Below are 25,902 nucleotides of genomic sequence, written 5' to 3' on the forward strand. Positions count from 1 at the left end.
CTCACAAACTATTTTACTATTATTTACATATTCATCATTTTATCTCATTTTCCAAACGAGACCTAAATCTATATGAATATATTTCATTGTTTTGCACAACAGAAGATAACAAAGGATGCAATTACGAAGATTAAGGGCATGCAAAACAAAATTAGCAAAAGCCATATTTTTACTCGGACCAAATGACAATTTTGTAACTCATGCAATCTGATCAATGATATTTAACCACTTGATTTTTGGTATTGCGATTTCTAAGGTAGCAAGCAAGTTTGTGGATCAAGACTTTGGTCTCTGTGCGAAATCAGGAAAATGTGTTAAGAGGTACTGACATTTTGTAATGCCACTACTGCAGAGAATGGAACCAATTGCTAACTGTATGGTTTCTTTATAGGGTTATGCTACTCCACATCACACACTATACACATTATATATATTTAATTTTTTTTATTCTTGCTAAATTAATTGAATTGTTCTACTTATCATCTATATACTACATACTTGTTACGAGAAAAAAGGAAAAACAAATTAAAAGATGGATGTGTAGTGTGTGATTTGTGAGATGCTAAATAGAAATACTCCTCTTCATAGTAGAGGTTCGCACTACGATCATTATTCTGTTGATATTTGTTTTACTTGACTACTTAGTAAATTTTAAAGATAAGTGTTGTGTCAACAAAAAATCTTAAAAAAAAAAAAAAAAAACCATAGTCTGATTTAGCTCAATTTGAGATATCAAATCTACTTTATAATAAAATGAATTTTACGATCTAAATAACACATTTAACAACATCAATTTGTAAATTTATTTTTATAAAATTTCTTTATAGACAATATATTTCTCCTTAAATATACTATAGCTACCACGTATTTAGGGTACGTTTGGCACATTAAATTTTATGATATAAGATTTGTCAAAACTTCTCACAATTTCCTTCTCATCACTCAAATACAAAATACTTTTCAATTTCAAATCTTCAAAATTTTCATTTAATCATTACAACTTTTACAAACTTAAAAACAGCACAAAAATTAATATAACTTTTTCAAATTTGAAAACAAAAATTATATTCAAATAATTTTTTTTTCAATTTTATAATATTTTTATTCAACATTTTCTCTCACTTTTCAAAATATAATAAAACATCTTAACTCAAATTATTTCACTATTATTCACAAAATTATGAAATACTCTAAATGTACAAACGAGTCCATAAAAAATAAATAAATAAATAAATAAAATAACGGAACTGGCACGCTGGTTGTCTATTGTTTAGGGAGGATACAAAAATGTTTTTGGACGGCAAAGCAACAAAACCCGTGATGGAAAAGACCCCAGGTATGTAATGCATAAAATGCTCACTTGATTTGGAATTTTGAGACATTCCAATAGCTATTCTCACCATATGCATTGCTTCACTATTATACTTCAAACACCGACAAGGCAGAGCGGAGAGATAGAATAAACCCCCGTCAAAGTTGGATCCCAGCCATGTGATAAAAAAGAAGGTGAAAAATAAATGCATTTCCCTACCAAAAAGCATGGAAATGACGTTCCAACAAACACACGAACATTTTCGGGAAGCCCGTCACCAACCACACAATGTCTCAGCAACTTGGGGCAACTAGCACAGCTGATCTCTCAGTGCAAACCAGAAGTGTGTAACCAATTTGGGGCAGTCGAGAGATTCGCCATGAGTGGATGTGGATCACAGAGATTCAATGGTTACTCCGTCTTTAAACGCTTAGAATGGGTCTGCTTCATCCAATCAAGGCATTCCTCCACAGCTCCAGAGGGATGGGCAAGTTGCCATGCAAGCTGTTTTTCTTGCTGCCATTTTTAATGAATCAATTAGAGTTTTGACCCACTCAGGCCTCGTTCACTTTCACAAAACTTCTCAACTCATCCCATCTCATCTAATTATTATAACTTTCTCAAATTCCCACAAAATAAAATAAACGATTCAATTTTTTTAAATCTCAAATAAAAAAATATATTAAAAAATATATTTTAAAAATATTTTATTCAATTTTTAATTTTTATCTCAACTCAACTCATCTCATCTCATCTGTAAAAACAAACGAGGCCTCAGATTTGTTAAGTTCCGTAATAAAACCCCTTCCCCCTCTCCCCTTCCTTATGGCTAAACTCATTCATCATGAGGAAAGGGAATTGATGGTAGTAGTAAGAATAACAATGATTAAGAATGACTTACCCACTCCCTAACAAGTGGTCCTCCAGCTTTAAGCTCCAAAACACTCATAATACCCTTACCATTCAGCAATGGTTTTACATCCCACACTTTCTCAAGACCTGCACTAAAATAAATAAATAAATAAAAAGGATTGCCAATAATCTTTCCCAAGACTTGACCAGACTATGGGTTGGTTCATGCTTCCTAACAAGGTTCACTTGAAGGGTGATTTCTATGCTCCCTCTGAACTTCACTATCAATACATGGTACCAGCCCTTTGCAAGGTTAGGTATGATATCTGATTAAAAGGCAGTGACCGGCAATTGGGAAAACAAAAACTCCCCTCGTCAGCACTGCCAGCTACAACAGATTTTCATATCGGCAAATTGAAGGCAAGACTGAAAGACTTGAGAGCACAGGTGGATACTTCAATGGTACTGAAACCAAACAGTTTCTTCGATATAGCCCAAGGTATAAAAGGCACACAAGTCAATTCACACTAAGAAGGATGGAAATTCACCATCTTGACAGAGTAAATAAGTACCGTCCGTACCTAATTCAGTAATGGCATTTTCAACTGCCTTGAATAGATCTTTTCTCTCGGCCAATTGAAAGTGCTGCTTTAAAAAATCTTCAGTATAATCAACATCGGTGGGATATAACAGTGTAGACAACAACAAGGCCACACGCCAAAAATCTTTGATTTCTCGTAGAAGTAAACCTGAATAGAGATGAAAGTTTTAGGCCTGATAAAGTTACATAAGTTCAAAAATTTAATACAAAGTTAGATCACCTGATTAAGTGACAGGAATGATAAAAAAACCATTATATGAGCGCTGTTTAAACAAATTATTAAAATATCCTTTGATGAAGAACAGGAAAACAATGTTGGTTGTTCATAAGGGTGGGATGTCATGGATGGAATGAGGTGTAGAGGACCTTGACGTTTTCACAATTTTGAGAAGTCACAGACCTTCTTGTCATTGTTGTTAGCCAGAGATCATTCATTCAAAATAAATTTTCTAAACTGCCATTCTGCAAGCTGAGCTGAGGAAAGATGTAATCTTAGGTAATGAACTAACAACAGCGAATGCATGAAGCATTGTACCATAAAAATGGTACAAACTGTATCTTCATTATGCAGATAATTACAGAGAATGTACAATGCAGCAAATTGAACACCACACCTGTCAGTACCCGAAGTTTTGAAGTAGGAGGGACATCATCCAATCCCCTTCCCCAGTCAACTTCAATGAGTTCAATGTCCCCATCAGACACAAGGAAAGGAATCAGAGATAAGAATTTGTCCACTGCACCATGTATATTTATAACCTACAATGAAGAAGAAATTGTGACCGAACTCTTATATCTCTGCAGACTATGAAAGTCCAGAAAGAATTGACATTCAAACATAGTATGTTAAAATAACATATGTACTGTTAGAAGCGGTTTAGACTCACTGTTTCAGAATCACTGGCTTTTCGTTTAAGAGACTCCCGGAAAATGTAGTTGACAACAGGTATCTGCAGTTCAGGAATGTAAATAGCTTCGAAGACACGCATAAGAAGATATAAGCACAGAGATCATGTACAACAATCAATATCAATTACTTAAAAGCATAAGCAACTGCTTGGGTCCTGACGTTATGAAGGAACAAACTCTCACTCCTTCAGAATCATAACAAAGTGCACCAATCAGGACACATAAGAATATATATGCAACCAATAAAGCATTTCTATTAACAATTCAAGCAGATTGAGAGTTGCTGCAGTGACAGCACAAAATATGGCCACTCACTTTGTGGACAAACAACATTCAGCCTCCTATAAGGGAGACAAAGTGAATCATTTCTGCTATGCGATATCACCCAAGAGAGTTACACACAGAGTCTTCCTACACTCAAATAAGATAGGGGAGTAATGGAAAACAAGAACATGACACCAAACAAAAAAAAAAAAAAAAAAAAAAAAAAAAGAAGAGGCAAATGATCTCGGTAGTCAAAACAAAATAATTGACAATACCAGCAGAAAAATGCACACTGCCACATGTGCAATAACATGCACAGGGGACAATGCTAGCATGATTGTATGATTTAACACAATATGGAAGCCGTAGATGTGATAAATAACAAAAGGGATATAGAAGGTACCTTTTTCGCCTTGTGGTCTTTATATATGGTCTTTCTAAATGGGAGAAACAAAGTAGCATACAATGAAAGTCTTCGTTGTTCATCCTAAGATTAAATGTTACAGAAGATGATAATCAAACATTGCATTAGAAAATAAACTTAAAAGAGTAGGGGATGAACCAACATTACCACACAACTTCCAACGAAATGAGGGTAACAGAAGCAAATTGGGAAGATAAACGTAAGGCTTATATGCTAGACACTTACACTGAAAATAGATCCTCCAATTAATTGAATAAGGTTCCATGTAGCATCCAAGTAGGCATTGCAAAGCCTAAATAAAGAAATATGAAAAAACAATGAGCAGAAATAGACAAATTTTTTTTTTAATTCAATTATGGCACGGAAACACATGCCTGTGCCGTTTTTTAAAATAAAAATATTCGATTACTAAAGAACAGTATGGCACAGAAAAAAAGAAACCGAGCATACACAGACAATAACTTTTGTTTTTTCGTTGCAAGTATGACAGAAAAAAATGTCTTTGCTTTTCATAAGGAATGGCCGTAACCATTAAAAAATATTTGATTACCACAAAAAAGAAAGTAAAACAACACAGCAAAAGCTGAAAGAAGACAAAAAGAAAACGGTTGATTATGTGCTAGAAAATTGTGTCCATGCATTTCATACGGAATGGCCATAACCATTTGAAGCTAAAGGGTACATTAAAGCTGGTGTGGACTCTGACTGCCAAGGTGAAGGTGCAAGCTGTAGCAGAATGTGGGGCATGCCTGACATGTATGGCTAAGGTGTTCAAATTTCCAGGGCTTCTGATCTCAGGTAACGGAAGACCCAACTGAAATCTGTGTCAAGTGAGAAGTCCGAATAAGGTCAGCGGAATCAAACTTGCGATCCAATCAATATTAACCTCATAATTAACGTGATATGCCAGAAACCACAAGGGAATTCTCTAGCATGGTCTACACTCTGCCGCTTCCCGCAGTAAAAGGGTTCTCTGTGCAGATACCTACTTGGAAAAGTTGGAGGAGAAGGCCATGGAATTCTCTTTACATTCATCATTTCAGTGGCTGTGCATTTCCCAATGACAAGGATTGCATTAAGTTCTGCTCAGTTGCCAATGATAGTTCACTGATGATTTTTTACCTGCTCGTGAATTTGATTGGGTCCTATGGATTAGATGAACGCATTACTTAGGGCTTGCTTGTTTCTTCTTCAACTAGACTCAGTAATAGAGAAAGAGGTATCACCCTCTTCGACTTGCATCTCACCATCTAAGCTTCCTCCATTAACCGCCTTCCAACTGACTTCCTATCTGAAGGATCAGAAGTTAGCTTGGCTAGAAATGTTGTGGGGACTGGAGTGATTTCGAATAGTAATTTCGTAATTTCTCTTCTGACCCCCGTCAGCTAAGAAATGGTGTATATTGTATGTAACTCTGATATATTCTAGGGGAGCAAAAATAGTCAAAATATTTTCAACGTTTGTAAGAAACCAAGATAAGAAATACCTTTGTGTATACTGTTTGAAACATTATAACAACACAACAGGAGGATGATACTCCATATATTGATAAGAAATTGTGTAACTATTATTGTTGCAAGTTCAAGAGGAAGAGGCAGAGGTTGAACAATAGAAGGGCAAGGACCAACGAAATTTATGCACCAAGTATCATTATTCTTAAATAGTCTGGCTCTTCAATTTCCTTCTCAAGGCAACCAATCTAAATGGAGTGCAGTGTGAAACGTACAAAACAAAAACCATCAATAAAATGTTTTGCACCTAATAAAATCATAAAATAGGAGTAACTTCTGATTCATATACTTGGAAATATATCATGACTATTTTCCAATGATCATTAAAAGCTTCTTTCAGACCTTGAACGTTTTATTGGACAAAGGGTCCTAGTTTCGGTGATTTTTTTATTCACTGATTTTATATTTTCTTTCCTGTTTCCATGGTCATGGAGAGATAGAGAGAATTCATGTTGTAATTACTTGTGTAAACGGTATACGTGCTATAATTGAAAATAACATGTTATTGATATTTCTACAACTACAAGCAATACTTCTTGAAGACTTACGGTGATTATTCAACAAATTTAAAACTAAATAATTTTTTAACACGAAGGACGATCAATTCAGCCTCTCTTTTATGTGTTATATATTAGACAGAATTGAAGTGGTCCAATTCAGGATTTTTTGCTATATTTTGAAACTGTCCATCTTATAAATATATCCCAATAAATCTAACCTTAAGCTCTAGTGCATTGCATTGGGGAAAACAATATGAACCCATCATGTTGCTAGATCTACACCAGTTGGGGAGGATGGAGTTAAAGAGCATATGTGTTTACCAAAACTTCAAATGAGACTACATATTAGAACCATCATCCCCTACAAAAATGCCATCCATCAAAAACACTACCAAAATACCACACCCACTACCATTAGAGCCGCCATCCTTCTCTCCACCACCTCCAGCCATTAGCGCCCCCAAACCATCGGCGCATGGCCACCATGTGCTACCACAAAGCTGTAGTTTCTGGACCTCCTTTCACCGGCTTTTTTGTTTCCAGCCTCTGCTGGGTAGCTTTCGGTTCATTTTCCGATCTTTTTCCCTCCCTTTTCCTCCATTTGCCCAAAAGTTAAAAACCTTGATCTGCTGCGATCTGGTCGCATGCCCATCAGGCATTTGACACTGCCAACTCAAAGTCCGACGCAAGTGAGACCCACACAGTGCCTCTGTGACTGCATGTGGGGCCACGTGCCTCTCCCCCTACACCTATGTGGTGCTGCCAAGGGACAAATCTTTGCTCCCTCTTTTTCCAAAAGCAAACACTCATCCTTACTTTTTTTTTAAGGGGTGTACAAAAATTCAACCCATCAACTCTGAGTCCAACTCAGCACAATTATGGTCAAAGCTCCAACAAAACAGAGTCGGAGTCAGATTTTTCATGTTAAATCCGATCGAAGTTGGAGGTGGAGGCGGAGGATTTTTCTAACCGACTCCAACTCCGACTCCAACATCATTAACCATATGTAATAAAATATATATTAACTCTATACAATTATTTTATATAGTAATCATATATATAGCATATAATTATATTGAAGTCTATACTTATGTTCAATACTATACTAGTACAAATGTTAATAATTACCGATCAAAAACAAGTGTCAATAATTATGTCATAATATATTCAAGTATCACTCATGTATGTACATATTCATTATTTATGTCATACTAGTAAAGCAACTTTCATAGCTCTTATCCCGAAGAAGGCCGAGTCTGTGGAGGTGAAAGATTTTTGTTCCATTAGTCTTGTGAGTGGAGTGTACAAGATCATCTCCAAGGTTCTTGCCAATGGTATGAGCATGGTTATGTAGAAGATTATTTTGAAGCCAAAAAATGCTTTTGTTAAGGGGAGCCAAATTTTCAATTCAGTTCTCATTGCAAATGAATGTTTGGATGGTAGAATCAAATCTAGGGTTCATGGTATTCTCTGTAAACTGGATATAGAGAAGGCCTTTGATAATGTAAATTGAGACTTTTTGGTGTATATCCTTGGTAGGTATGGTTTTGAGGAGAGGTGGTGTAACTGGATGAACCATTGTCTTACTACTGCTAGATTCTTGGTGTTGGTTAATGGCACTCCTATGGGTTTCTTTAACAGTTCCCGTGGTTTGAGACAAGGAGATCATTTATCTCCCTTTCTCTTTGTTTTAGTCATGGATGTGCTGAGTAGAATGTTGGAGGCAATGGTGGATGTGTCCTTTTTTTTTTATAAGTAAGAAACTTTATTGATCAACTGAAACTAGGCGAAGCCCATGTACACAAAACGTATACAAAAGAGACACCTAATTTACATTCTAGAAAGCTGAAAAGAAAACAATAATTCATGAACATTCCCTCCCTTTAGTACAAGAGCAGAAAACCACTGAACCAAAGAAAACATAATAAAATTCCAGATTTCCTCCACAGCTCTCTCCTTGTTGAAGCGCCTCTCATTCCTTCCTTCCATAAATACCACATTAAGAACAAAGGAATCGTCCTCCACGCCGCTGCCAGTTGAGAGCTATTATGATGCCTATTCCAACATGCTAGAAACTCCACCACACTCTTAGGCATAACCCAAGTCAACCCAGCTCTACTAAAAATGCCAACCCATAACTCCCTAGCCACCTCACAATGTAGAAGTAGATGGTCAATCGATTCACCATTTTTCTTTCACATGAAACACCACTCCATTACAATCATCCCACGTTTCCTTAAATTATCTATTGTCAAAATCTTTCCTAAACCAACAGTCCAAGTAAAAAAAAAATCTTTAGACGGCACCGGAACCCTCCAAATACACTTCCATGGGAACAAAATATGTTGTTGATCTGTCAACACCTTATAAAATGATTTGATTGTTTCCACCGCATTTTATCTCTCCCATTTCCTCCTATCTTCATGGAATAAAGAAAGCTGAAGAAACCTGCAATCTCATCAATTTCCCAATCCCGTGCATTTCTAGAAAAAATCATATTCCAATGCACATTACCATTGACACGACACAACACTTCTGAGACAAAAGCCTGTTGATTTCCAACCAATTTGAAGACAACCGGAAAAACAGTATGTAGAGCTCTCTCACCACACCATTCATCAAACCAAAAATGAATTCTTGTACCCTCTCCAACCTCAAATTTGATGTGTTTTTCAAACAAGTTCCACCCCTTTCTAATAAATTTCCAAAGGCTCACACCAAAAGTCCCCCTACCTTCCTTGGAACACCAACACCCCCCCAATAACGGTGGATGTGTTTTTTTTGTCTGTTTTTTCAGTGGGTGGTTCTTCACTTGGGAGCGTAAATGTATCTCATTTTCTCTTCGCTAATGGTATCTTAATTCTTTGTGAGCCAGATCCTAATCAGATTCGTTTGTTGAGAGCTCTTCTGCTTTGTTTTGAAGCTGTGTCAGGCCTTAAGGTGAATTTGTCTAAATCTGAAATGGTTTCGGTTGGTTTGGTAAATAATATTGGAGACTTGGCCGAAATCTTGGGTTGTAAGCTGTCGTCTTTGCTAATGAAGTATCTTGGTCTTCCAATGGGGACCCCTCGTAAATCCAAGGCAATATGAGATGGTGTTATTAAAAAGATAGAGAAACGGTTGGCTAGTTGGAAAAGGATGTATTTGTCTAAAGGGGGAAAAATCACTTTAATTTAGAGTACGTTATCTAATCACCCTACGTATTTTCTAAATTTATTCCTGGTGCCTGCAGGTGTGGCTAAGAGAATGGAAAAGATCTTTTGTGCTTTCTTGTGGGGAGGCTTGGGGGAGAGAAAAACTTTCCTTTGATTAAATGGGAGAAGATTTGTACACCTTTATCTTGTGGAGGTTTGGGGGTAAGAAAGCTGAGTATTTTCAAAAAGGCATTACTTGGGAAATCGTTGTGGTGGCATCATCAAGAAAGGGAAGCTTTATGGAGGATTGTCATTGATGCTAAATTTGGGAGCATTTGGGGAGGTTGGAGCCCAAATGAAGTGAGAGGAATGTATGGTGTGGGAGTGTGAAAATTTATAAGGAATGGATGGGAGGACTTCATTAGCAATTTCAGATTTGTGGTGGGTCAAGGAACCTGGGTCAGATTTTGGCATGATGTTTGGTGAGGAGATGTTGCTTTCAAGGATGCCTATCCTTCTTTTTTCAGGCATGCATTGAATAAGGAAGCTTCTGTAGCAGATTACATAGGGCAATTCGAATGGCTTGGTGCAGTGGAATGTGAGGTGCATTAGAGCTGTTCAGGATTGGAAAGTGGGGGGGACATTTCTGATTTTTACAGCACCTTGTATGCATTGAACTTGGAGTGTGATGGGGGAGAATAAATTGCTGTGGATTCACCCTGGGAATAAGAAATTCTCAGTCAGATCCCTGTACAGAATTATGTTGACCCATTCATCTACTGTTGTCCCTTGAAAGCGCATTTGGAAAAGTTAAATGCCTCTAAAGGTTGCTTTTTTCTGTTGGTTGGCCTTTCATGGGAAAATTCTGACTATCGATGAGTTTTGGAAGTGTGGTATTTTTGTTATGGATTGGTGCTTTATGTGTAAATGGAATGGTGAATCGGCAGATCGTCTTCTTCTCCATTGTGATGTGGTGAAGGCTTTATGGGATGAGATCTTTGTTAGGCTGGATATTGCATGGGCAATGCCCGGGAGGGTGGTTGATCTTTTGGCTTCTTAGAGTGGAATTCATGGCAATCATCATATAGCTGCTGTTTGGAAGATGATGCCATTATGTCTTATGAGGTGCATATGGAATGAGAGGAATGAACGTTGTTTAGAAAATAGAGAGTATTCGTTGGCGGGATTAGAGATTTATTTTTCCGTTCTTTATTACTTTGGGCTAAGGCTATTGTATTGGAGGGGGTTAACTTTAATGATTATTATGCTAACTTTTCTAGCTCATAGAGTGTAATTAGGTGTCTCTCTTGTATACTACCTATGTACTTGGGCTATGCCTAATTATGAGGATAAATTTTCTTATTTATCAAAAAATAAAGTATATGTACTAATACATATCTAGGGGTAGTAACTGTTAAATATGAGTCATGTACAAGCCCCGTGAGCCCTAAGTGCGTGGTGGCGCATACAACCTGAGGGCTCTGTTGGCCTTGTCGTCAACACAGAAAGAGTCGACGGCGTCCAGCGACTCTGTTGGGAGTACTCCGACATCGATATCTATCTGTCCCATGAGCCCTAAATGCGTGGTGTCGCAGCCCAAACAACCGACGGCGCCAGGCGATTCTTCTGGGAGTACTCCGGCGTCGAGATCTTCTCCAATGACAGGATCTATCTCTCATCGGGCCTTTCGTGGAGGTAAATCACAAATTTGCGCCGACAAAGCTTACTATGTCGCTAGGAGTTCAGATTCACAACTATCTCTCTCGTCGTTGAAGCTCTCCACACTCGGACAGAGAACATAGTGAAGATCTACACCGACAAAGCTTCTACATTACTGGGAGTTTAGATTTGCAGTGCTCTCTCTCTCTCCTCGTCGAGGCAACGAAGAGGAATGGAGCTTAGGAAGCCTCTGCATTTGAAATCGAAGGTCTGATTGAAATGGGTCAGATTGTGCACTTTTGGGTGGAATCAAAGGATTTTGAGCTTTCACCAGAAACATGGAGGTCCTCAATAAAAATTGTGGAGAAGAGCAAAAGGGTTTGGAAGTCTGTAGTTATGGGTTGTAGTGGTATAGGGTGGCTGGTGGCTACGGTGGAAGCAGTGTTACAGGCGGAGAGAAACTTGGAATTCACAAAACACTTTTGTGAAGGTAACAGAGCCTTTGTGGCTCAACGAGGCTCCAACATACATGGTAGATACTTGACAGTTACCAAAATGGTGAAGGAGGCAAGCGGAGTGATCTAGTCATTTTGGAAGGGTAAGAAGGGATCGGTTGGGAGAAATTTTCTGTCAATTTACGTAGAGCCATTGCTACGTTTTTATCCATTCCTGATGATGGGTTACGGCGGGAAAGCCAGGAGAAGATATCTAGTCATCAGAACATTAATTTGGAGGTGAAACAAACAGGCCCAAGCACAACCATGGTGGCGAGACGATTGTATGCGGCAGCTCTAAAGACAGATCATGCTTTGGTTACTCAATTTGATTCCAGGGGGCAAGAAGAGGAACTGTGAAACTGGCCTAGATACTATGCAGACCACGCAAAGTCAGAACCAGCAGAAGGATTCTGACTATGGCAATATGGCTGAAAGAGAGATGCTCAGTGCATTAAAGGAGACGAAAAAGAAAAACTAAGGGTGAGCAGCGGGGGCCCTCCCCGCCTCCACATGGGCTGGTGGGCTACCCCGCACCACCCATGCGGGGCATGAAAGACCCTTAGTGGGGGCAAGCTGACCCCAATGGGGCCCCGCCCCGCACCCTCCCCAATTTCTAATAAAAAATATTATTTTTTATATTTATATAAATAATTTATATAAATATATATTGTATATAAATATATACAATTTGTTAACAACTTGAATTCAAATTAATGGATTGCCTTGGCCTCCTAGGTCAAGGCAATCCATAATACAACTCTAATGAGTTTATATTTTTTTAAATAAAATTTATAATTATATTATATTATAATTTGGGTCTAAAAAAAATTTAGACCCAATTTTTTTTTTTCCCAATGAATCACTGGGTTGGGGGCGGGGTTGAAAACCTCACCCCCGCATGGTGCGGGGCAGGGAGCGGGGAGGGGGTGCCCCAGCCCCGCACCATGCGGGTAGCACCCCTACGAAAAACCAACTTGTCGAGTTGGAGGCAACGGTTGCCTTTTTATCTAAGAAAATAGACTTGCTTTCAGCTGGTGGTAACAGGGTTGTAAGGCCCAATGAGAGGGAGTCCAAGATAGGCTCGAATCCATTAAAACCATATAAAGAAAAACAGAAAGTCAGGTTCAGCCCAGTCCCTATAACCAGATCCAAAAAAGTGTGGAGGGTAAAAAGGAAAATAGGGTCATTCAAAGTGAGTTCTACGTCAGGTATCAGCGTAGAGATAGCCGAAATAGAATGCCCTCTGCCACAGGTCAGCATTCTCCTCGAAGAATGATGGCACCCTCACTAGAGCTAAAGGTAAATGTTGTATCGCCAAGGCTTGAGGGAGATGTAGGGTCTGCTGAGGTGGCACAGAATGGATCGCTAGGAGGTGGCACATCTCTAATTCTCGTCGACGAAATGATGGCGCCCACGTTGTAGGTGAAGGAAATTTGTGGGTTTGCTGCCAACCCAGAATCCCCAATGGTGACCATGGCCTCACTACTCATGATAGAGAGAACCAATTTGTCAGTATCTCTTTAGACATCTAGTGACAGTAAGGGTGGTATTGAGGAGGTATGGCATTTGAATGCAGGGGATGGTGTGGAGAAAATTTTGGGCTTGTCGTTGGTGCCTTGCGAGGAGGAATGTTTAGGGCCTGGTGTACAGTTGGGAGCAGAGTCTCGGGAAGATGTTGTCCCCTTGATATCTCTTCCTCTGTTAGCTGGTTCATCACCGGATTGGGTTCTACAAAAGGTTAACAAAATAAAGCAATGTGTGGGGATTACATGTGGACGATTTGACAACCAATTCACAGCACTGCTCACTGCTATTAAGGCAGGTCACTTACTTGAAACAAAATCAAGATTAAAGAAGAGTAGAGAGTTAAAGCGTCTTACTTGGACAATCAACTACAACACTAAGGGAGGTAGTTCAAGTCGAGGAAGGGCTAGAGGGAGGGTAGGACCAGTTGTATTATGAAGCCTTCCTCCGTCCTTGTAAGAAGGGGTGTAGTATTAGTTTCGGGTGTAGTATGTAGAATGGTCCTAATTAGCTTCTAAGGGAGTTTCATGTGGTGTCTTAGTTTTGTAGAACCACGGAGTTAGGGTAGTTACAATGATTTGCTTTGCTGTGGGGATGAGTGTTTTGTCCCAATTGGGCTTGGTGTATATTGGATGGACTTATTATTCATTAGGGGTTCTCTATTATGGGCTAGGCATTCTCTCTTGTATACACCCAGTGTACTTGGTTCGCCTATTGATATTAATAAATTTTTACTTGAAAAAAAGATTATGAGTCATGTACTATTACTAATTTATACTATGTATATAGTAATCTACTATGTGTACTACTAGATTAATATTAGATTTATGCTATATAATTTATATTATGAGTAAACTATTATTTTATACAAGAGCAACACCTAGGAGTGATGTTCTAATGATCATATACTATAACTATAGGCTCGAAATTATAATAATTTATACATGGTATACTTTATATAAAAAATCTTAGCTTATACATGTATTCAATGGTAGCATTTTTTTTTTTTTTTATATAAGTAACAAGTAATTTGATTAAAAACGAATGTATAAGCAAAGCCCATGTATACAGGAAGTACACAAAAGAAAACACCTAGATACATTCTAAGAGCATCCTCATTGGCTTGGCCGAATGAGAAGGTTGGCTAAAATTTACATAATTGATGTCAAAAACATCCCACATTGAATTGGACAAATCTAAAATAATTTAAATTTTTGCTACAGTGATTGGCCAAAGATTAAGAACTACATTTGATTCACCAAACATTAAAATACTAATTTCTCACTCCAAGCAAACATTAAAATATTAGTTTCTCACTCCAAGCAAAAATACTATTTGGTTTGTAATTAAGAAATTTAGATAGAAATTTAGATGAGTTTAATCAAATATTTTTTGTTATTAGCATTAAATGACTTTGGAAAATATGATTTTTTAATATTAATTTAATTAGAATATAATTATTATTAACATTTAATTGGTAGAGCTACAAAATGCGATTAAAAAAAATTAAATAAAAAAATTATTAAATTAATAATATTTTTTTATTATATAGAGAGTGAATGGATAATCTAATGTGAGGATTGAATTTAAATGGAATAGGCAAATGCAAAAAAGTGTGATATTAGCTAAATTTTGAAGATGGATTTGGTCAAGCCAATGAGGATGTTCTAAGAAACATGGTAGCATATCTACATGTATAAAGGACTGTAATCTAGCCGAGCCGAGCTGGTCTTTGGCTTGCCGAGCTCAGTTCTACTCAAAAAATTCGAGCTCGAGTTCCAGTTTGAAATTTTTATTTAACCTTTGTTCGAACTCCACTCAATAAGCTAAACTCCCAACTCAAGCTCAAGCTTGTCCCAAAAACGAGCTCAAGCTCGTTAGTCGAGCCGAGCTTTGGGACGAGCTCGAGCTCGGCTCGAGTTGTTTATTTTTTTTATTTTTTGAATAAGATTTAATAAATAAAAAATTAGATAAATAAAAAATTTAATATTGAATTTGTACAATTAACAAGTAGAACCTCTATTGAATTATAAGTTTTTAAAAATTTATAAATAATTAATACGTAACTAGTTGATATTTATCCATAATAACAATATATTATATGCCTACATAAATTATTAATATACACATAATATGATAACATATATCTATTTTATATATGGTTCCCACATACTAGTACATGAAATTATTAAATCTTATCAACTAATTATTGTACAAATTATAAACTATAACTATGATGCATATTCAATATATAGAAATAAATAATTAGGTTGCATATTATATATTTAATTATAAAAGTTCTATGCTTATATTATTAGCTAATACATATATATGTATATATACATAGGTGTATATATAAATTTATTAATATATGAACAAGCTTTAATCGAGTCGAGCTAATGAGTCAACTTGGGCATAAACGAGCAGGCCTTAACGAGCCTTAGTCGAGCCAAGTCTAGTTGGGTATGTGTCATTTACTAATCAAGCGAGTATTTGCTTTCATAGTCGAGCTTTTTTTTTACGAGTCGAGTTCGATTCAAGTTTAACCGGGCGAGTACTAAGCAGGTCATTGAACAGACTAGTTCATTTACAGCCCTATATAGATCTTAGAGTAAGTGTTAATGATCATATCATGATAAATTATTAATAAATTTTTATATATACTTAATACTACAATATGCACTAGTGTATATCATAGAGTAATTGTTAATGGTTCTATCGTGACATACTTAAATATAACTTATACCAATATATGTACTAGTTTATATCTTAAGAGTAATTATGAAAAGTTATATCATGATATTTAATTGCTTATACTATAATTAATTAATAGTTCCACAACCATGTCCAATTATAGCATATACTCATAAACTATTAATTTCAAGCACCTTGGACTATATCATTATGGCTTATAAGCTTAATAATTCATTTTATAACCATGATTTAACTATTAACTTAATATTTTACTCATATTGATACTATGATATATATATATATATATATAAGTTACTATGATTTTGTAACTTATACAATAGGACACTATTACAATTTTCAATCATCTTGACCATCGATTATGCACTCATTTTTCGTCATGAATATTACGATCTTGTGATAGTGTTCGGTGGGTCTAAAATGAGAGAAAAATATGTACCTATAAAAACAAATGAGAAAAATATGTTTGCATGTTGAAATCCAACTCCGACATCCACTCCATTTTACAAAGTGGGTGGCAGAGTTGATTCCAAAAGTATCGAAGGCCAGATTTGGCCTCTGATTAAATCAGAATTGGAGTTGGAATTTTGGATTTTGACTTCAACAATGTTGGTGCTCACCCTAACTTTTTTTCCCGGCAATATGAAGGATGAGGGGACGAGGTCATGGGAAGCTCTACCGGATTTTCCAAAAATGTTGAGTCGAGTGCATCATCACCTAATGTGGGTGAAAGCCGCAATATCTCAATCTAGTGGGATTGCATAAAAATCGCCTTTTATGATGGTCATTTCCTTCGCTTCGTCAAGGAATATGGGCCCATACATATTTTTTGTACCATTTCCCTTTTTTATTCTTATTTCTATGCATTATATTTGTAAAGGTGTACACCTCCTTTTGTATTTCTCTTTTTTAAATTAATGAAATATTTGCTCATATAAAAAAAATGAAACCACATATTGGACACCATTAGCAATTTTCTAAATGTATTGCGAGAAAGAAAAAAAAAGGGGAAAGAAAGTTCAATTATATTGAATTTAGAAACAAATTAGCATCATTAGTTTCTCAAAAAAGATAATTTAACAAATTCAGAAGTGTACACCGGTAGCAAGTTTCTATTGTCTCGAGAGAGAATGAAAAGTATTACTTTGTTGTCTCTCAGATAAGCAATTGAACTCACAACAATTGGATACCTTCTGCAGGGTTCTACCTTTCTCTTGAAAAAGAGATTAAGAGGATGCTTGAGAAATGAGATGAGATGAAAATTTTTTGAATAGTAATATGGTTTGTGAATAGTCTTGAGATAGTTTGAGTTAAGTCTTTTTTGGAATTTTGGGAAAGGAGAGAGAAAAGGTTGAATAAAAAATATTATAAAGTTAAGATATTATTAGAATATAATTTTTTAATATTATTTTTGTTTTGTTTCATGAAAAAGATGAATTATTTTTTGTTTGAAAGTTTGGAAAATTTGTAATGCTTAGTTTGAAAAAGTTGTAATGATTAGTTTGAAAGTATTTGTGTTTGAATGATGTTTGGAAAGGAAATGGTATGGGATGGGATGGGATGGGATGAGATGAGTTGAAATGAGATGATAATTATTACCAAACATCCCCTAAAAAAATGCAAGGCCGAATGTTAAACTGACTTTAAAAATGTTCATCAACAAAGCATTAGGAAGAAAATGTTTTGATCTACTTGTAAGAAAATATAATTAAACAATTACTGTAAGAATAAGGTGTCAAAAGATAGTCATTTTGATCTCATTGACATACCTAGAGTTCACAGGTATTTTTAACTGGTTTTCAAAAATAATATTTCATTATTATTAATCTAGGAAGTCTCTAGGTATGAGGATGGAATACTAAAAAAAAGATCTAAGTGGAAATTTATTGTAAAAAATTACTATTTTTCTGTTTATAAGCCTTTCTTTTTTACTAGCCAAAATTTAGTTGTTGTCAAGACAATTACAGAAAATGGCCTTGAAAAATATAATTAGAAAATACCTATCACAGCTTTCTGATTTGGAAGGCTCAAACTTGGGAGGAAAGCTGAAGACAATTGGAAATAACATCAAATCACAAATGTAGGTCATTGCTTTAACTGGCTGATTTCCAGAGATCATGAGATCAATCTGCATCAAGGAGCAAAATGTGATATAATTTGTGTTATGAGGATAAGAGTTCTTCTCTCACAAAAAAGCCGGATTTGTATTCCATGAGATCATAAATATTCAAGGATACTAAATCATGCAAAATAATACACATACTTCAACTCCAATCCTCTCTCTGCTGATTTTAGCTGCAAGAGCATCTTTCACTTCATCACAGGAAGCAGCTTCCTTTAGATCTTCATCTAATATGAATCCAAATCTTGCTCCTAAATGATCACAAATGAGACAATAGTGTTGCAAAAATGAAAGTGCAGATATATAGGTATAACAACATAAATTTGGGTAGCAATAGTGCCAAATCTGCACCTGGACAATTGACTAAGGGAACAAGGGATAATGATAGAAAAAATTCGTTGTCTTCAAGTCCCCTTGGCTTCTCATGAATGTAGGTATGCCTAATGCTTCTTCCTTCCCTCCCCCCCCCAAAAAAAAAAAAAATGCCTTGCTATTATTGTTTCACCGTTAAAAATCATCAATGCTGTGAACAATTCAACATTATAAGCATTTGTTACTTTGAGCAGAGTTATCTTGCTTACTTGGTATGCACCTAGCTCAACTTTCTATGTAGTCAAATTTGCATGTACATGTCAATTATGAAATTAATAAAAAAGGTTGTACATCTTAAATATTTGGAAGAAACAAAGTTACCCAGTACAAAAATGAAAGGAAAAAAAGGTCAACTTAAGGTTTTCAACCAAAAAATTATTCGAATAAAGACAAATGTGCTACAAGGTAGGAGGAAAACAAAATGAAACATAGGTGCTATGAGGAATATATATATATACATACAAAAGAAAAAAAAAAAAGAAGGTAAATTAAGCCTACAAGGAAAGATAAATGACCATAATTAACCAGAAATTTGTTCCTATAAAGAGAGCTGAATAGTTTAAGAATAAGATTGCAGGAAAGTGTTGATATCAAGCTATGTCGATTTACCTACAATAATTGCATAAGAAAATATAAACAAGTACCAAAACGGATAGCTCGAAGAACTCGTAATGGATCGTCCAAAAAAGTAGCCTTCGGAGGTAATGGCGTCACTATCTTTCCAGATTTTAGGTCTGCAATGCCTGCAATGAAAACCCAAAGGTCATAACACAAAAGTCACATATAATACTGTGGGCAGAGTAGTTCAAAAGAAGAAAGGCGTAGACACAAATAAACTGTACACTACCTCTCTTAGTAAAATCTTCTACTGTATTAGTGTTAATATTGTAGAACAAGCTGCATAATGAAGTGATATAGCCGAATAAGAACACAATTTCTTGATTAACAATATAAAGTTAACTTAAGAATTATGCATGCAAAGAGAGAATAGAATAACAGATCATCCTGAAGCAGGATAGTTACCATCATGATGGCATGCCTGTTACAGTAAAGTGCACATGGCCTAGAGAGTTACCTGTTGATGGTTAGATCCCTTCTGTAAGCATCCTCTTCTGCTGTGCCAAATTTTTGCTGTAGGCCATATAATAAGAAAAATAAGGAAAATTGGAAGCGAAAGAAGAAGATATTGCCAAGTTAGCGCACACATACCACATCATTGGACAATACATATAATGAGAAAATTATCCTTATATTCATGTACTGGTTTTTGCAAACGGCCTCATTTGTTTTCGCACATGAGATGAGATGAAAGTTGAATAAAATATTGTTAGAATATATTTTTTTAAAATTATTTTTGTTTTGGGATTTGAAAAAGTTGAATTGTTTATTTTTATTTTGTGTGGGAATTTGGGAAAATTGTAATGATTAGATGAGATGAGATGAGTTGAGTTATAAAAACAAACGAGGCTAACACTTCTTCCAACAGATTCAGCAGAAAGAGCTCCATAAATATGTCGGGGCATATGCATGCATGTACACAGCAGAGAGAGAGAGAGAGAGAGAGAGAGAGAGAGACTCCACATGAAACGCCTAGAGGAAATGGATATCTTACACACGCACGAGTCCTAAGCATCCATGTCACAAAGAAATTGACAAAGCTCATTAACCATTTCCTGTAAATAATTCTTTTTGATAAATAAACAATGAAAGTAACAAATGTGGACAAGTAACAATCGAATCGCCAATAAAAAAAGATGACGACCGAAATGATATCTCGGCCATTGATTTTTGCTATATCTCAATGTTCTTCTGAACGCAGGAGACAGAGTTGTCTCCCATTTTCTGTTAAGCCAAACAGAGGCTTTGATTTGAAAAGAAAAACGAAAGAAAATCCCAAATATGAGTGATTATCAGACAAGGTTAAGAGATCCCTAAACCCCATCGGAAAACCTAACCCTTACATTTCAATCGTCTGTAGAGAAGAACGGAAGCCCCAGTTCCTGTAAATAATTGACACCTATGTGCAAGGATTTGAACTGCCCTTAGAAATAATTATTTACAATAATAGTGTTCTAATTGTTATTTTTTTTATTGGCACCGGGTGTCTGAGGACAGCGTCTCGACTAATCCCGAGGGTACACAGCCCTCAGAAAGGAGTTTCACGCAACTGCACCTCGGTTAATTCAAGGGGAAAGTCTGATGGCCCCTAGAGATTTTTTGCACCCAAAAGGATTCGAACCTTTGACCTTGGAGGGAGCATACCACCAAGACCAAGGCCTTTATCACTTGAGCCAACCCCTAGGGGTTATAGTGTTCTAAATGTAAGTGACCACGGATAGTCTGTGTTGTTTTTGTCAAAGCTATAATCTAGCGAACTGTTATGAACATTCAACTAGTGTTTGAAAATGCCTTATGAACAGCAGAAACCATATTCTTTCTCAGAAAGACACCACCTAATGGAATTTGACTACTTGACAAAGTAAAAGAAGCTTGCTTACTCAAGAAATGCTTTACATATGAACCACTAAGCCCCACCACCTTTTGTAATGACAAATTCATCAACCAAGTCAACCCTCAAGGAAAGCCTAAATGATTTATCAATATGATGCAGCTTCTTTTCTGAAATTTTTCTGAAACAAAAAGTTTGAATGGAACTAGCTCAAGATCAACACAAGCACTAAGAATTAAAGCAACAAAAGCTTAGAAAAAGAGAGGAATAAAAACCTATGCCAACCCTGTCTTGTGAAAAGCAAGATGATAGAACATCAATCAAGCATAGCATGACTGACTTATGAAAATACAAAATCAAGCATAACAACATGACTAGTAAAGTTCCCACATAATCCCTAAGCTGAGACCAAGAAATTAGCAAAACAAATCGACCTCTACATTACACAAATAATGTGTTAAATCACCATTGGTCCCAAAAGCTTTAGTGGATTAGAAGATGTGAATTTAATCATACTATTTTAACACTCCCCCTTGCATGTGAGTCAAACTCCCTCTCAATAAGTGGCCCTAAAACATGGAATACTTAAATTAAATTGGGTGAAGTGTGGAGTTAGGATTAGAATTCAAAACTTCTGCTTTAATACAATGTTAAATCATCATTTCTCCCAAAAGTTTAAATTGATAGGAAGAGGTGAATTTAATCATATAATTTATGTTCTAACCAAATTAACCCATCATATGATTTATAAACATGATGTGCCCATTAGAACTTTTTATTGAAATTGACAAAACACAACAAGGAAATACTATATCAAACAAAAACCAATTTATTTCATACACATTCTCTTATCCTCTAGAAGATAACTTGTTTAGTAATATCCATAGAGTATGTAACTACAAAATCAATTTTCTTTTGATAAGGTAACTACAAAAACAATTATGAGAAAGGAAGGGAACAATACATTTTTAATCTAGGAGGAACAAAAGAAAGATCATAACCTGTATTGAACCCAAGAGTTTTCTGCAGTCATGAAATCCTTTTTTTTTTCCTATTGATTTCATTGGTCATGATCTATACTGCTAATCATAAACTTAGACCTTTAGGCAAAAAATAGATGAATGCATACAACACCAAACTACAGACCAATTGCTAAGATAAGTGTATACCTTTGTAGGAATGCGGCTATTATCACTGTACTCTTCACACCGTAAGTTTACAAAGTCAATCCACATATCAAACAGCCGCATTCTTGCTGTTTCTAAATGCTTGGACTGCTCAGGATTGCTGAAAATGAAAGTTAAAACAAATAAAGGCTACACTAATTCCTTTTTTCTATAAGTAATAAGAATTTCATTATAAGCACAAAGCTGCCATTCAACAAGATGTGTACAAGAAAGTCACTTGGCCAGAAATAGAAAAAGAATAGGGCATTACACCAGTACACATAAAGTATACAAGAGCAACGCCTAAGCAGAAAAGGCTAAAAGAAGAGAAAATATTCAAAACTAGTAAACAAAGAAGCAATTATGAGCAGCTACCCAGAGGTAAAGCTGTAAAGGATTTTGAAGAAAGTGGCCTTATGCTCCACCAATGATATCTCACAATCTTCGAAACTCCGATAATTTCTCTCTCCCTCCATATTCCCTACAATAAGCAAGACATAGTCAATTTCCACAACCTTCCCTACGATGATTGTGAAACTACCCTATCCAGCATGCTAGGAGGTCCACCATCATCGATGCACGACCTAAGCTACCACGAAAAGACTACAAATAAATTTCCACAAGTCTCACTAGCAATCTCAAAATGAAGCAAGAGATGGTCAACCGACTCCTCACCTTTCCAACACATACAGCTTCAATCAATTACTATTATATGCTGCTTCTTATCCATCAAGAGCTTCCCTAAAATGATCATCCAAACAAAACAAACAATCCACTCTCGGGCCCTAGTTCGCCAAATACTATTCTAAGGGAAAGGAGGGGTGACATGGGGGGATATAAGGCATTGTAGTACAATATTACTTCAAAGACCCCTCACTTTAAAGAACCCCACCAAAGGTTGTTAACACCACCTAGTCTCAACTTGTTGCAGCATAACAAATGAAAGAATGTAGTGAAGAGATCGACCTCCTGATCATACGCTGCCTGATGAAAAACAGACATCACTAACAAGAATTATCAAACAATTGTATAAGCTCTACCATAGAAGCATCCTTAAAACCAGCAATACTAAATAATTCTTGAACAACTTCCTTGAGAGAGTGATCTTCATACCACATAGCATGCCAAAATCATATTCGTGTACCATTCAACCCCTTCTTATATTTTTAAAAATACCAACCCCAAAATGGGCTAATCGGTTGGAGAAGCTGTAAAGAGATTTTTGCGGGATGGGCTGGATAATGAATCCAAATTTCATCTTGATCTTTTGATAGGTAAACAAGATCTTATTGATAAAAAGAATAGGGAAAAGCCCAAGTATACGGGACATATACAAGAGCAACACCTATGCGTGCTTAGTTTAGAGATACAAGGAATTTATGAAATGACAAGTTACTTATCAAAAAAAAAAAAAAGAAATGACAAGTCATGAAAATCAATTACAATCGACCAATGGAGTAAAGTATTGAAAAATAGAATTCTAAACTCTTCCGTTGACCATGCTTGATCTTCAAAACTTCTTTCGTTCCTCTCCCTCCAAATACACCACCATAAACATATTGGAACCATCTTCCAAATATAGGTAATCTGAGAGTTACCCTGAATGGCTTTCCAAGAAGCTAGGAGGTCCACTACTCGTCTCGGCATCGCCCAAGCCAATCACACCCAAGCAAAAACTTTATTCCACAATGTCCTGGCAATCTCACAATGAAGTAGTAGATGGTCAACTGACTCTCCACCCACTTTACACATACAACATCAATCCAAGACTATGATTCGACATTTCTTTAGATTGTCTAAAGTGAGGATCTTCCCCAAGGAAGCCATCCATACAAAAAACTTTGCCTTTTAGGGCGCCTAAATACTCTTCCATGGGAATGAATTTGTACCATGCATTGTCATGGCTTTGTAGAAGAAGCAGACTGAGAACTTCCCCATCTTAGAAGGGCACCAAAAGATCGTATCTTCAACTCCCGCCAACAACCGGGTAGAGTACACTAGGTTATAGAACTCTAAAAAAGCCTTAATTTTCCAATATTGTGCATCTCTAAGGAATGTGACATTCCATTGTGGAGTGCCGTTAGAGAGTATGAAGAGGTCTGCAATCAAGGCTTCTTTCATGCTTGTTATGCCATAAACTAGTGGAAAAGTTTCCTTGAGCACCATATCACCGCACCATACATCATGCCAAAATTTAATTTGGATCCATCACCCACTTTAAAGCTTGTATAAATATGTGTCCCAACCTCTTCTTATATGCTTCCATAGCCCCACAACATGAGGCCCACTCACCTCCTTGGTGCACCATATTGCTTCCCCATGCTTCAATTCAATGACGCTTCTCCACAAAGCCCCCCTCTCATTGTGATATCTCCATAGCCACTTACCATGCAAAGCTTTATTGAAAACTGCAAGTTCCGAATACCCAAACGTCCTTCTTGAATAGGAGAGCAAATTTTGGCCCATTTCACCAATTGAAATTTGAACTCATGACCAGGAGTAGACTTATTTTTTTTCGAACTCTTAGACCTTCGAATAAGTGTGTTATTAACGCATAGGACTAGTTTATGCTTACGTTCTTATGTTTTTGTCTTCATTTTATGAAACTTGCTATGTCAAGCTAGCTTATGATTTGATAAATAAGGTACTATTATGATGTTGAATCTCTTTTCCGGGTGTAAGGTTACGAATGTACATAACATTCTTGACCTACCGGAAGGGTTGTTACATAAGGTGTGCACAAAAAGATTTCGAAGTTCATCTAGTGTACACTCCCTTGCTTCAATATTATAACTTAATGGTTAACTGTTTAGAAGAGAGAACAAAGTGAAGAAGATAAAATAATGGATAACTAAATAATTTTTGATTGTTCGTTTCTATAGAGTACATAGAGAGGAAAAAAACCTCGTATTTTAGTATCTTTTACTTCTTCCAGCCCAATGCTTCCTCGAGTTTCAATTATTCTAAAATAAATTTTGGGGGACCATGGCCTGAGAGCATTTTCCGATAAATTTTCTCCCTCGAGATAAAGGAGTTTGGTAACGAAGAAGCCCTTCAAAACTATTTATCCCGTAACAAAGTGAAAAAATCGAAAAGTAATTCGAATCCACGTACCTTGGAATAACAGCAACCCCTTGTACTTGTTCCCCATTAGACAACAGGTACTCCCTCACCTTCTCAACAAATTCACTCCCCAACATATTGTCCAGCGCGATATCAATATCGTAACACTCTTTTCCTAAAAGCTGCAAGACAATTCAACCCATCAACTACGAAACCAATCTTCAAAACAAACAGAGCCAAAGAACTTAACCACTGACCTTGTCGCGGACCCAGCCGCCGGCAACTCGGAGCTGATTGCTGAGACCGAAGTGGCGAAGAGTGCCGAGAAGCCTGTCAAAGATGTTCCTCTCGGTGACGGTCAGTTCAATCCTCTCCTTGACTTGAACGACTGGCGCAGGTATGACAGTCGGCATGGCTGTGCAACGGAGAAACCCTATGGTAGGGATTCGCTTGTGGGGAGTGCAAAAGTTGAAAGAATAGTTGGCGATTCGGAAACTTGGAAAAGGGAGAAGAAAATGCTGTACTCCTCCCACTCCCGCTCCCAATGCACTTCTCATGCTTCTTTATTCGAGTCTTGGAACGGACTCGACCCCAAGAATACATTCTAGCAATGCATTAATAATAAGATTTAAAATTAATTGGAAATCATTTCAAAAAAAAAATTAATTGAAAATAAATAGAGTTTAAAAAGAAGTTTCTCCAAATCCCCCCGACATATCACTCCTGTTTGTTTGCTTAATTATTAAACGAATACAAATTCATATAAAATTTGATGAATTTAAATAATATTTGTGAACAAACTTGTATGAAACTCAACTCGTATATATTTAT

General features: G+C 36.4%; 1 protein-coding gene and 1 non-coding gene across 4 annotated transcripts; both read right to left on the minus strand.

Moving 5' to 3' along the window:
- Positions 1-1,356: 1,356 nt before the first annotated feature.
- LOC121255816 (tRNA nucleotidyltransferase cca2) lies at positions 1,357-25,677 on the minus strand. Of its 3 annotated transcripts, none has more exons than XR_005938856.1 (17): positions 25,329-25,677; positions 25,123-25,253; positions 22,012-22,129; positions 21,844-21,893; positions 20,006-20,066; positions 19,469-19,524; positions 19,241-19,290; positions 19,038-19,136; positions 18,163-18,272; positions 17,900-18,027; positions 4,588-4,654; positions 4,342-4,425; positions 3,653-3,715; positions 3,380-3,524; positions 2,746-2,913; positions 2,214-2,316; positions 1,357-1,828 (listed from the first exon to the last, which is right to left on the minus strand). XR_005938856.1 is itself a non-coding variant. In XM_041156346.1 (17 exons), the coding sequence occupies exons 1-17, from the start codon at positions 25,626-25,628 to the stop codon at positions 1,724-1,726; spliced, it is 1,833 nt and encodes a 610-aa protein (XP_041012280.1). In that variant the 5' UTR covers positions 25,629-25,675; the 3' UTR covers positions 1,357-1,723. The 3 variants fall into 3 exon arrangements, 2 of the variants coding, with proteins under 2 accessions (XP_041012280.1, XP_041012281.1); XM_041156346.1 differs by having other exon boundaries at positions 2,214-2,311; positions 25,329-25,675; XM_041156347.1 differs by lacking the exons at positions 20,006-20,066; positions 21,844-21,893 and having other exon boundaries at positions 2,214-2,311; positions 25,329-25,674.
- LOC121256777 lies at positions 20,110-20,239 on the minus strand. Its single transcript, XR_005939070.1, has one exon. It is a non-coding gene; the product is annotated as a small nucleolar RNA snoR111 (small nucleolar RNA).
- Positions 25,678-25,902: the final 225 nt, after the last annotated feature.

Source organism: Juglans microcarpa x Juglans regia, chromosome 3D, assembly GCF_004785595.1.
Source record: "Juglans microcarpa x Juglans regia isolate MS1-56 chromosome 3D, Jm3101_v1.0, whole genome shotgun sequence".
NCBI classification, from domain to species: domain Eukaryota; kingdom Viridiplantae; phylum Streptophyta; class Magnoliopsida; order Fagales; family Juglandaceae; genus Juglans; species Juglans microcarpa x Juglans regia.